This window comes from Mobula hypostoma, chromosome 2, assembly GCF_963921235.1.
Source record: "Mobula hypostoma chromosome 2, sMobHyp1.1, whole genome shotgun sequence".
NCBI lineage: Eukaryota > Metazoa > Chordata > Chondrichthyes > Myliobatiformes > Myliobatidae > Mobula > Mobula hypostoma.
In genome coordinates, this window is record NC_086098.1 from 89,115,252 (window position 1) to 89,128,879 (window position 13,628).

At 43.1% G+C, this 13,628-nt stretch overlaps 1 protein-coding gene across 2 annotated transcripts in view; it reads right to left on the bottom strand.

Moving 5' to 3' along the window:
- khdrbs2 (KH domain containing, RNA binding, signal transduction associated 2) overlaps positions 1 to 13,628 on the bottom strand; it is a 521,774-nt gene that overhangs the window by 160,397 nt on the left and 347,749 nt on the right. For both annotated transcript variants that reach the window (XR_010016971.1, XM_063040191.1), the window contains exons 5-6: positions 8,419 to 8,546; positions 4,973 to 5,159 (exon numbers count right to left, since the gene is read on the bottom strand). Coding sequence is in view for 1 of the 2 variants with exons in the window: in XM_063040191.1 (XP_062896261.1) it covers positions 4,973 to 5,159; positions 8,419 to 8,546 (315 nt within the window). In the remaining variant the exon portion in view is untranslated. The remainder of the gene's footprint in view (positions 1 to 4,972; positions 5,160 to 8,418; positions 8,547 to 13,628) is intronic.

A 13,628-nucleotide genomic window follows, 5' to 3' on the forward strand; every position in this document is an offset into this window, starting at 1 on the left:
TAGAGGTATTTAAAATTATGAGGGGGATAGATAGAGTTGACGTGGATAGGCTTTTTCCATTGAGAGTGGGGGAGATTCAAACAAGAGGACATGAGTTGAGAGTTAAGGGGCAAAAGTTTAGGGGTAACATGAGGGGGAACTTCTTTACTCAGAGAGTGGTAGCTGTGTGGAACGAGCTTCCAGCAGAAGTGGTTGAGGCAGGTTCAACGTTGTCATTTAAAGTTAAATTGGATAGCTATATGGACAGGAAGGGAATGGAGGGTTATAGGCTGAGTGCAGGTCGGTGGGACTAGGTGAGAGTAAGAGTTCGGCACGGACTAGAAGGGCCGAGATGGCCTGTTACTGTGTTGTCATTGTTATATGGAATGTACAAACTCCTTACAGACAGTGGTTGCTGTAAAGTGTTCCTGTAACTGCTACACCACTGTGCTGCCCCATGTAGAATTTCAAGGGTCAGGGAAACATACAAACTGCAGTTAGAGAGTGACCCTTCAAGCTACGAAAGGGACGTGGTAAGGCGGACAGTGAGAGGCTATTTCCACTGCTGAGACTGGGTCAAAAAAATGGAGCTAGGATTTTGAGGGGTGGCTACAGGATGCTCTACAATCTGGTGGTTAACATAAATTTACAACTCTGTTTGGTAAACCACAATAGATGTGCAGCCATGAGGTGACCACAAGCTGTCTGAGGTGGTCGTGTGACTTACAAATGTGATAAACATTTTCTGTCTATCTTAATTCTGGTAGTGTAGTGGCTAGCATAACTGCTTATAGCATCTGTGATTGGCAGATTGTAATAACTGCTGCTGAACCTGGTGGTGTGGGACCCAAGGCTTTTGTACTTCCTGCCCAATGATAGTAGCGAGAAGAGAGCATGGCCTTGGTGGGAGGGGTTCTCGATGACGCGTGCTGCTTTTTTCTGGCAGTGCTCCTTGTAAATGTGCTCAATGATGGAGAAGGGCTTTCCCTGTGACGGGCTGGGCAGTATTCATCACTCTCTGTAGATTTTTCCGTTCCTGGGCATTGATGCTTCCATTACCAGGCCATGATGTAACCAGTTAGGACACTCCCCACCGTACATCTATAGAAGTTTGTCAAAGATTTTGGTGCCATGCTGAAACTACATAAATTTCTGAGAAATTAGAGGTGTTTTAGCAGCTTCTGCATGTAGATCTTATAAATTACAGCATTTTAAATATTAAGAAGAACACAATAAATAGCTGAAAAAGTTAATCTTTTTTCCTCTTGGACATGTTCAGCCATGCAATAGAATCAGTAAAATCTAACGCAGGGGTCGGCAACCTTTTTGTCTCTGTGGGCTGGATCATGTATTAATGAGCGGGCGATGGGCTAGATAAATGCCATAGAAAACTTGAAATACGGGAATTATCCATTTAAATACATCTAGTTATGTTTTGCCTCAAATTAATGAATAACGTATGCTAGAAAATCACTTGTGCTTAAGGTTGCCTACTCCGATCTAACATAGCTGTTCTGCCTGATCCCTGTATCCTCAGGCAAAATATCTATTGATCTCAGCATTGAATGCATTCAGTGAAATCACACCTAGTCCTCTGAGAATGAGATGTATAAAACATCACCTCCTCTTGGTAGTAGCAACAGTGCAATCACTCGAGTCGAGTAAGGTGTTCTCCACATGGGTTGTCTATGGGGGGGGGGGGGTCCTCATGTGGCTGTCAAGGCTGATCCAGGATCCACGTATTCTGGTGCAGTGTGGGCAAGAGTAAGTGGTGGCTGTGGTTAGTAGTTGGGTCTTTTGATTCAGTCTCTCCTCTCACACATGCCGCTCGTTCTCTGTGGCACAGCAGATGTTGTTCCCATGTAGCACAGCTCTCCCTTGAACAAGATTTTCTCCAGGAGTATGTATCGATTGCAATGTCTTCCCAGTTTTTAGAAGTAATGTTGAATTTCTTCAGGCTAATTTTGATGTTATCTTTGGAGCATTTCCTATTCCCGCCAAATGAAACCCGCCTTCCTTCAACTGGGAGTAAAGGGTCTGATAAACATCCGGATGACATGGCTTACCCAATGGAGTTGGTATTGCTTTATCACGGTGCAGGTGCTTTTCCTATCAGCCTCCTCCACTATGCTGGTGTTAGTGCATCTGTCCTTTCAGCTGATCCTCAAAGTCTTTTGTAAGGAATTTGGGTGGCATTGTTCCCGGGCTTTCAGATGCCTACTGTAGGTGGTCCATTAATGCAGGAAGGACGATTGCTCTATTGACCAAAAAGTTTTGTTTGGACCTGTAGGTTGTGGTCTTCAAAGACTCTTAATGGAGCCTATGCAAGTTAAGGAAAAGACCACAACCACTCCTCTCAGTACCAAATACATAACCCATCCCCCACCCCTTAAATCCCCATTGCCAGTTAAGGATTTTCTAAACATAGGAAACTGCCTCTTGAAACAGATTTTATACAAGTGGTTACTGTGGCTGTGTATATGTGGGGTTTACAATTACTTTATTAGACACTGGAGAGTTTGAATGTAATCCCCAAAGTAAAGACTACTCACTGAATGAAATAGTACAACTTACAGCCATGGTTGTTAATCAATTTACCATTTGCAGCCCTTGTAGACCTTCCATGAACTACCGACAGCTGTGCAAAACTCACTTATGGTTATCCCTGCGGCAGAGAGTTACTTGTCGGTAAATACAGATTCTCTGTACCTCACTGATCATTATTACAAGGGGTGATTCCTGTAACAATACAGTATACACTGCTTGTGATGTTCATATTTACATGTTCCTACTGTGCATGTGTGCCTTTCAGTTATATATGTTTGAAGAGCGGTACTAAGGAACGATTACTTTACTGGAAGCCAGGTTGATTTCCCAGCCATGTGACAATGAAACAAGTAGCCAAAGACCCCTCACATCTGTATCATTCTCTCTTCTCCCCTCTTTCATCAGAGCACAAGAGCATAGACCCCCAGACTCAAGGGCAGCTTCTACCCTGCTGTTACCAGACTCTCGAATGGAGCTCTCTTACACTGAAAGAATAACTCTTAATCTCCGGGCTGTGCCCTTAACTGTGTATTGAATATTTCAATAATATTTGAGCAATCTTCTATTAGTTGATTATGCGTTCTTGAATTTGAATTGTCTTTATTATTTACATCCTTCATATACATGAGGAGTAAAAATCCTTAGGTTACGTCTCCATCTAAATGTGCAATTACAGTAATTTACAAGAAATATTATGTACAACAGGATAGTCAATATAATATAGAAACACAGTTGTGTCAGCATGGATTAATCAGTCTGATGGCCTGGTGGAAGAAGCTGTCCCGGAGCCTGTTGGTCCTGGCTTTTATGCAGCGGTACCGTTTCCCGGAAGGTAGCAGCTAGAACAGTTTGTGGTTGGGGTGACTCGGGTCTCCAATGATCCTTCGGGCCCTTTTTACACACCTGTCTTTGTAAATGTCCTGAATAGTGGGAAGATCACATCTACAGATGCGCTGGGCTGTCTGCACCACTCTCTGCAGAGCCCTGCGATTGAGGGAGGTACAGTTGCCATAGCAGGCAGTGATGCAGCCAGTCATTGTGCCCCTATAGAAAGTTCTTAGAATTTGGGGGCCCATACCAATCTTCCTCAGTCGTCTGAGGTGAAAGAGGCGCTGCTGTGCCTTTCTCATCACACAGCCGGTATGTACAGACCACGTGAAATCGTCGGTGATGTTTATGCTGAGGAATTTAAAGCCGTTCACCCTCTCAGTCCCAGATCCATTGATGTCAATAGGGGTTAGCCTGTCTCCATTCCACCTGTAATCCACAACCAGCTCCTTTGCTTTTGTGACACTGAGGGAGATGTTGTTTTCTTGACACCACTGTGTCAGGGTGATGACTTCTTCTTGGTAGGCGGCCTCATTATTATTTGAGATTAGGCCAATCAGTGTAGTGTCATCAGAAAATTTAATTAGCAGATTGGAGCTGTGTGTTTGCTTAAATAATTAATTATGAGTTATATATAAAATACATTAACTGCTAATGTCATCACACTACCACATGATGCAATAAAAGTAAAAGTTGAAGTTACACCAGTATTTTTGCACTCCGGTCTCTTCCTGTGAATTAATTTAATGTTATGAAGTTACACAACACCCTTGAACTTTACTGTATATATCTACAAACGTTTGTACCTGCACTGCATTTTCTCTGTATTGGCAACAGTATATTCTGCATTCTCCTCTCCTTTTACTGCCTCAAAGTAATTATTTGGAACAATCGGTTGTAAGGAAAGAGTTAATTTTGATTCCACCTTGGTACATGTTAAAATGTGTAATGCAAAATGGGGGTTTGTAAGACAAAATGGTGTCATCTTGGAATGCAGTATTGGTCCTTTTCCCCCTTACAGACCTATGTTCTGTCTCTACTTCGGACGCATATCGTTAAGATTTGATACCGGTGAAGAATATTTTCTCCATACACACCCGCTGTCTCCGTTTCTAAGTCGTGTGCGTTCAGGCTGAAGGTCACAAGAAATAAAAAAGGAGTCCTGAAGCATATAATTTCTTAGACTGGGAATCTCTCTTAGGCTGGTTCGTGACTAATGCTAAGAGCTAAAGATAGAGACAAGGACATCAAGAGAGAGAAAGAGAATGAAAAAGCAGACAGTCACCTGTGCTTTCCTCGGGTAGTATATTGAGTGGTGTGAGTAAGTACGGTTTCTTTTACTATGTAACTTTAATAAGGTAACTTTCATACATATACAGTACCTCCTTTGTTCGCAAATAGCCTTTTGCTGTTGAGTCAGAAAAGAACTAGAAATGAAATTTTAAAAATAATTTTTGTTCAATGTAAAACAAGAAAGCTTTTTGTTGTATCTGGGTACATATGACAATAATAAACCAGTACCAATCTCCAATACGCTGGCCCTTCTGATCTGCAGGGCCTGTTTTCCCAAAGGGCACTATTTGATTTCAACACCCCAATGTCACCACTGAGTACTCACGTATTCGTCGTAGGCATCCTCTTCTGGTGGAGGCGGAGGTCGATAGCCCACAGCCCCTGGTCCTCCCCTTCCACGGGGTGCTACGGTGCTCCTGCCTGCATGGGGAGGCAGGGGAGCCCCCCGCGCTGCTGGTGTAGCTCTGGGAACTGGAATTCCCCGTCCTGGAAGAAGTGCACTGGCACGTCCCCTGGAAAGAACATGGGAACAGTTTACATATGGGGGGCGTTGGTGAGGCTGACATTAACTGGCCAAACCTACATTCTGGGAAAGTTAGTGTTGGTCTGCAGCTCAGAATCTGAATCACCGACTTTTCTTGTTTTGTGGCAGCAGTAAAATGCTCAAAGTTGCAAAATTAACCACATAACCAGCACAAAAGATGAATAGTGAGGTAGTGTTCATTCGGTCATGGACTGTTCAGAAATCTGACAGTGGAGGGGAAGAAGCTAAAATATACAGTATGTGCTTTTAGACTCCTGGACGCTGTTGGACACAAACTAGTTTAGGGGAGGAGAGAGAACAGAGAAATACAAACCCATTCAGAGGCAGGTCAGTATTTGAGGGTGTGGAGTCACATGGAGACCGGAGCAGATGAGGTGGCCAGGTTTCCTATACAGAAATTCTGCCGGGAACAGCGGGAATTTCAGTGATCACTTTTACTGAGCTCACCTTCATATGACCAGAAACGGTGTGGAAATAGAAAATGCTAGAAATGCTCAGAGAGTCAGGCAGTACCTGTTCAGAAAGTAAGAAGGAAATGTACTGAGGAAAGGTTTCGGACCTGAAAACTTAACTCATCTTCTTCCACACAGCCAGCCTGATCTATTGAATATTTCCAGCATTTTCTATTTTTTTCAGATTTCCTAAATCTCCAATAAAATATTGTGGTGATGATTTTAACCAACTATGTCCCACTATTAACAGGTTAACAATTCCGGCAACATAATTGGTAATTTATTACACCCACATCAAGTATTAAAATTAACTTGAAATTTTATGTTCATTAAACGCCAAAAACACTCAATAGTAGCAACAAACTCCAGTGCAGATACTGACACATATCAATTCAGAATCAGAATCAGGTTTAATATCACCTGCATATGCTATGAAATTTGTTAACTTTACAGTAGTAGTACAATGCAATAACATGATAAATATAGAAAAATGGAATTATAGTAATAATATATACATATATTAAATAGTTAAATTAAAATATGTAGTGCAAAAACAGAAATAAAAAAGTAGTGAGCAGTGTTCATGGGTCAACGTCCATTTAGGAATTGGATGGCAGAGGGGAAGAAGCTGTTCCTGAATTGCTGAGTGTGTGCCTTCAGGCTTCTGTGCCTCCTACCTTATGGTAACAATGAGAAGAGGGCATCTCTTGGTTGGTGGGGATCCTTAATGATGGAAGCTGCCTTCCTGAGGCACCAGTCCTTGAAGATGTTCTGGACACTACAAAGGCTGGTTCCCATGATGGTGCTAATTTTACACTTTCTGCGACTATACTTCGATCTTGTGCAGTAACTGCCCCCCTCACATACCAAATGGTGATGCAGCCAGTCAGAATGCTCTCCACAGTAGAAGTTTTTGAGTGTTTTAGGTGACAAACCAAATCTCCTCAAACTCCTAATGAAATATAGCCGCAGTCTTGCCTTCTTCACAGCTGTATCAATATATTGTTACTACATTAGGTCCTTAGAGATACTGACACCCAGGAATTTGAAATTGCTCAATCTCTTCCACTTCTGATCCCTCTTTGAACATTGGTATGTGTTCCCTCGTCTTACCCTTCCTGAAGTCCACAATCAGCTGTTTGGTCTTGCTCATGCTAAGCGCAAAATTGTTGCTACGACACCACTCGACTAGTTGATATATCCCGCTCAGATATCTCAACCATAGAGGGTGACTGTGTGTGTGTAAAACTTTTCAACACACGGGCAAATGGGAGGGAAGAACTTGCTGCTTGTTTCAGTGTGAAAGAGTGAACATTGTGTTTACTAGTGTTTATGAACACGCTCATAAACACAGGCATGAGCATGCTCACACAAGTACACACTCACATGTACACACAAAACATGTTCTCAATCACACACAAAGGCACCACTGGGCGAGTATGCACCCCGTATGCTTGCATACACATGTGCACATGCACAATTGCATATATACTGTACATATATGTATGCACGGATGCACACAAAAACAAGCACACCAATGTTCACACACAGGCTCACATAAACAAATACCATGTAGAATCGAATGTCAGAAGCCAAATAAATTTATTCAACGTAATAAAACACGCTTTTTCATCACTCTATCCTACAAACTTTTAAATGAATTCCTCTTTTCCTGATGAAATCTACACACAGATTTGTCATGGGGCTGTTGTGGACACTGGACCTCACTAAACACTGAACTATACTGTTCACTAGACCATTCTAGACTGACTATTCCAGACACTCAGTCATTCTGTTCACAGGGCCAATCTGTTCATTGAGCTATCCTAGATACTGGGCCATTCGAAATACTGAACTATTCTGTTCACGGTGCCATTCTGGGCACTGGGCTATGCTGGACACTGGGCCACCCTAGACAATGGGTCAGTCTGGTAACTGAGCCATTCTAGACACAGTCCATTCTGTTTCACTGGGTTATTGTAGACACTGGGCTATTCCAAACACTGGGCTTTACTGGACACTGTGCCATTCTGTTCACTGGGCCGTTCTGGACACTGGAGCATTCTAGCCACTGGACCATTATGGACACTGGGTCACTCTAGACACTGGACCATTCTGGATATTACACCATCTAGACACTGGACTGTTCTAGATATTGGGCCCTTCTGAACACTGGGTCCTCCTCCTGCTCCCAGTATGCAGGGACCCTGTTGCTGGGGCAGTGATTACGCCCCTTCATAAGGCAGCAGCGACTATTACTCAACTAGGACAAAGACAGCATCGTATGGAAGGATGGGATTGTGTAATATTCAGTGCGATCTTCTAGAGTATTCAATCGTTTGAGTAGATCAAGTTTTCCAGATGCTTTTTCCTTAATGCTTTATTGTCTCTTCTAGGGCAGTGAAATGGGGGGTACCTGGGTAAATTAGAAACTGTGCGGGCAGCTTGAGAGACCAACTGGTCACTTTGCTTTTTCGAGGTTCTGCTTAACCTCCTCAGAAAAGTGCAACACACCAACCGACTGCTAGGATTCCCTGGCCCACGACAGTTCAAAGGGGAGGAGAAACTTTTTGGATGGTACTGAGAATTAGGAGATGTCCATCAGGAGTACAAAGGGCCTGTCCAAGCAGTGGATGAACACACCTCCAGCCCCAATTGTGGAAGGAGTCTGCCTCCCAACTTTGGCTTCCTTGGCCACTTCAGAAGCACAAAACCAGAGTGCAGGTCAGTCATCCCTGACACTGACAGACTGCCTGAGGAGACTGGCAGACTTACCTCACAGTGGGTGGGAGGGGTGCTCGGAGTCCTCGCCCACGAGCTCCCCGCCCTCGACTCGAATCTTCTGAACCATTTAGGTATGAGAGTTCCCTCAACTGCTCCTGGCGGATTTCATCATTATAATCCTGCAAACAGAAACAGTAACTTTAACTTTCACCCTTGGCTGTTCATCTTGTATTCTTGTTTTGGCAATTTCAGCAAACAATGTTATTTTAGTTCAGGTTTCCTGAGGATTTGGATGGTTGCTGTTTGCAGCCGTTCCTGACGGGGTACTTCCCATTTCACAGTTTCGCTAGTATAACCATCAGAAATGACATTAAATTGCAAAGGTTTCCTTAGTATTTAAAGACTATATCAAGACCAGTGCATGATTAGAAACACAAGAGATTCTTCAGATGCTGGAAATCCACAGTAACAGACATAAAAAGCTGAAGGAACTCAGCAGGACAGAAAGCATCTATGGAGAGGAACGTACACTTGACACTTAGGACCAAAATCCTTCATCAGAATTGGAAAGGAAGTGGTAGAAGCCAGAATAAGTGTGACAAATCTTTCGGACTCATCGGGACTTTCCATAGATGCTGTCAGACCTGCTGAGATCCTCCACCATGTTGTGTGTGCATGATTAGAAAACAGTTTCTTGAGGTTGCCTTGGCAGTCAAAGTGAAGGATAATCCAAAGAGCTTTTACAAGTATATTAAGAGCAAAAGGATTGTAAGGGATAAAATAGGTCCTCTTTAAGATCAGAGTGGTCGGCTTTGTGCGGAACCAAAGGAAATGGGGGAGATCTTAAATAGGTTTTTTGCGTCTGTATTTACTAAGGAAGCTGGCATGAAATCTATGGAATTAAGGGAATCAAGTAGTGAGACCATGGAAACTGTACAGATTGAAAAGGAGGAGGTGCTTGCTGTCTTGAGGAAAATTAAAGTGGATAAATCCCCGGGACCTGACAGAGTGTTCCCTCGGACCTTGAAGGAGACTAGTGTTGAAATTGTGGGGGCCCTAGCAGAAATATTTAAAATGTCGCTGTCTACGGGTGAAGTGCCGGAGGATTGGAGAGTGGCTCATGTTGTTCCGTTGTTTAAAAAAGGATCGAAAAGTAATCCAGGAAATTATAGGCCAGTGAGTTTAACGTCAGTAGTAGGTAAGTTATTGCAGGGAGTACTAAGAGACAGAATCTACAAGCATTTGGATAGACAGGGGTTTATTAGGGAGAGTCAACATGGCTTTGTGCGTGGTAGGTCATGTTTGACCAATCTGTTGGAGTTTTTCGAGGAGGTTACCAGGAAAGTGGATGAAGGGAAGGCAGTGGATATTGTCTACATGGACTTCAGTAAGGCCTTTGACAAGGTCCCGCATGGGAGGTTAGTTAGGAAAATTCAGTCGCTAGGTATACATGGAGAGGTGGTAAATTGGATTAGACATTGGCTCAGTGGAAGAAGCCAGAGAGTGGTGGTAGAGAATTGCTTCTCTGAGTGGAGGCCTTTGACTAGTGGTGTGCCACAGGGATCAGTGCTGGGTCCATTGTTATTTGTCATCTATATCAATGATCTGGATGATAATGTGGTAAATTGGATCAGCAAGTTTGCTGATGATACAAAGATTGGAGGTGTTGTAGACAGTGAGGAAGGTTTTCAGAGCCTGCAGAGGGACTTGGACCAGCTGGAAAAATGGGCTGAAAAATGGCAGATGGAGTTTAATACTGACAAGTGTGAGGTATTGCACGTTGGAAGGACAAACCAACGTAGAACATACAGGGTTAATGGTAAGGCACTGAGGAGTGCAGTGGAACAGAGGGATCTGGGAATACAGATACAAAATTCCCTAAAAGTGTCGTCACAGGTAGATAGGGTCGTAAAGAGAGCTTTTGGTACATTGGCCTTTATTAATCGAAGTATTGAGTATAAGAGCTGGAATGTTATGATGAGGTTGTATAAGGCATTGGTGAGGCCGAATCTGGAGTATTGTGTTCAGTTTTGGTCACCAAATTACAGGAAGGATATAAATAAGGTTGAAAGAGTGCAGAGAAGGTTTACAAGGATGTTGCCGGGACTTGAGAAACTCAGTTACAGAGAAAGGTTGAATAGGTTAGGACTTTATTCCCTGGAGCGTAGAAGAATGAGGGGAGATTTGATAGAGGTATATAAAATTATGATGGGTATAGATAGAGTGAATGCAAGCAGGCTTTTTCCACTGAGGCAAGGGGAGAAAAAAACCAGAGGACATGGGTTAAGGGTGAGGGGGGAAAAGTTTAAAGGGAACATTAGGGGGGGCTTCTTCACACAGAGAGTAGTGGGAGTATGGAAGGAGCTGCCAGATGAGGTGATAAATGCGGGTTCTTTTTTAACATTAAGAATAAATTGGACAGATACATGGATGGGAGGTGTATGGAGGGATATGGTCCGTGTGCAGGTCAGTGGGACTAGACAGAAAATGGTTCGGCACAGCCAAGAAGGGCCAAAGGGCCTGTTTCTGTGCTGTAGTTTCTATGGTTTTCTATGGTTCTATGTTCATGAACAGGAGACTCTACAGTCCCACTATCCAAGATAAACAGGATAAGCTATCTGAACAACTACTGCCTAGTGGCACTGACAGTCACCATCATGAAGTGCTTTGAGAGGCTGGTCATGGAATACATTAACTCCAGCCTCCCAGGCAACATCAACCCACTACAGTTCACCTGCCACTGAAAGATCTGTCCTGGGCCCAGCATACTGATGCAATTATGAAGAAGGCATGCCAGTGGCTATACTTTACTAGGAGTTTGAGGACATTTTGATATGTCACCGAAAACCAGCGAATTTCTACAGATGTACCACGGAGCATGTTCTGGCGGGTTGCATCACTCTCAGGTATGGAGGTGCCAATGCAGAGGATTAGAAAAAGTTACAGAGGGTGGTGGCCTCAGCCAGTTCCATCATGAGCACTAGCTTCTTCACCATCAATGGCATCTTCAGAAGCGATGGTTCAGGAAGGTGGCATCCATCATTAAGCACCCTCACTATCCAGGACATGCTCTCTTCTCATTACTACCATCAAGGAAGAAGTACAGGAGCCTGAAGGCACACATTCAATGCTTTAAGGCCAACTTCTTTCCTCTCCGCTATCAGATTTCTCAACGGTCCATTAAACCATCAACATTACCTCACTGTTTTGCACTCTTTTTGAACTTTTTTTTTATACATGCTTACTGTAACATATAATAATCTTTATATCTTGCATTGTACTGCTGCTGCAGAAAGAGTTCCTAGGAGAGAACATCACCAATAGCTTGTCCTGGTCTAAACATGCAGATGCCACAGCCACGAAAGCTCATCAATGCTTCAATGTTTTCAGGAGGTTAATGAAATTTGGCATGTTCCGTCAACCCTTATCAATGTTTTTCGGTGTGCCATAGAAAACATCCTATCTGGATGAATCACAGTTTGGAATGGTAACAGCTCTGCCCGTGACTACAGAGAGTTGTGGACATGATGGAAACTAGCCTCCCCTTCATGGACTCTGTCTATAGTTTTTCCTGCCGAAATAAAGCAGCTTGCAGAATCAAAGATCCCACCCACCCTGAATAATTTCTCTTCTTCCCTCGCCCACTGGGCAGAAGATACAAGAGCCTGAAAGATTATACCACCAGACTAAAGGATGGCTTCTATTCCACTGTTATGAGACTACTGAATGGTTCCCTTCGATGATAAGATGGACCATTGACCTCACAGTCTACCTCATGATCTTGCACCTTATTGCCTACCTGCACTGCATTTTCTCAGTAGCTGTTACACATTATCTGCATTCTGTTTTCACCTTGCTCTACCTCAATGTATTGTGGAATGATTTGATCTGTATGAACAGTATGCGACACGATCTTTTCACTGCGCCTTGGTAACTGTGACAATAATAAACCATCTAAAAGTGGAGGTTGATAGGTTCTTGATCAGTGGGGTGTGGGACAAAGGGTATGGGGAAATGGCAGAAAAGCAGGATTCAGAAGGATAGTAACTCAGCCATGATTGAATGGCGAAGCAGATTCAATGGGCTGAATGGCCTAATTCTGCTCCTATCTCTTCTGTGGTCATTTGAACTGAAAATGACCATTTAACCTATCAAGGTTATGTTTGTGATTCTGCTCTCAAAAATCTTTCTCTCATCTGTTTCATCTTGTTCTGACAACAAAGCCTTTCATTCCTGTCCCTCTAATCCTCCCTTTAAATCAGGGGTTTCCAACCTTTTTATGCCATGGACCAAGACCATTAAAGAAGGGGTTTGTGGACCTCAGCTTGGGAACTACTGCCTTGGTGCTCATTTGCTTGAACTACTTCTTGTGGTTCTACATTCTAAGAATTTACTGGGAGAGAAGATTCTCTTGAATTTCGTAGAGAGAGAAAAAAAAGCTTCAATGCTGGAAATCTGTTAAGTAAAATGAAAAAGAAGGAAAATTGACAGCATGTCTGAAAAGAGAAACAGAGTTGATGATTCAAGTCCATAGTCCCCAGTCCCAGACGTGAACATATATATGTACCCTTTGTCCGCCCACTATAGCTACATACTTTTAGGATTCCTGTCAGATATCATAGAAGATTCTTGGGGTCACATTACAGTGATATTTGCTTCCAAAATACATTCAGTTGCCACTTTATTAGGTACACCTGTACACCTGCTCATTAATGTAAATATCTAATCAGCCAATCATGTGGCAGCAACTCAATGCATAAGGCACGAAGGCATGCAGACATGGTCGAGAGGGTCAGTTGTTGTTCAGACCAAACATCAGAATGGAGAAGAAATGTCATCTAGGTAAATTTGACCATGGAATGATATTTGGTACCAGACTGGGCAGTTTGAGTATCTCAGAAATTGCTGATCTCTTGGGATTTTCATGCACAACAGTCTCTAAAGCTTATACATAATGGTGCAAAAAACAAAAAAAATCCAGTGAGCAGCAGCTCTGTAGTGAAAGCACCTTGTTCAGTGGAGAGATCAGAGGAGAGGATGGCCAGACTGGTTCAAGCTGACAGTTACTCAAATAACCATATGTTACAATAGTGCTAGGTAAAAGCGCATCTCTGAACACACAACACAGAAACATAGAAAACCTACAGCACAATACAGGCCCTTCGGCCCACAGAGATGTGGCTTAGAAATTACTAGGCTTACCTATAGCCCTCTAATTTACTAAGCTCCATGTACCTATCAAAAAGTCTCTTAGAAGACCC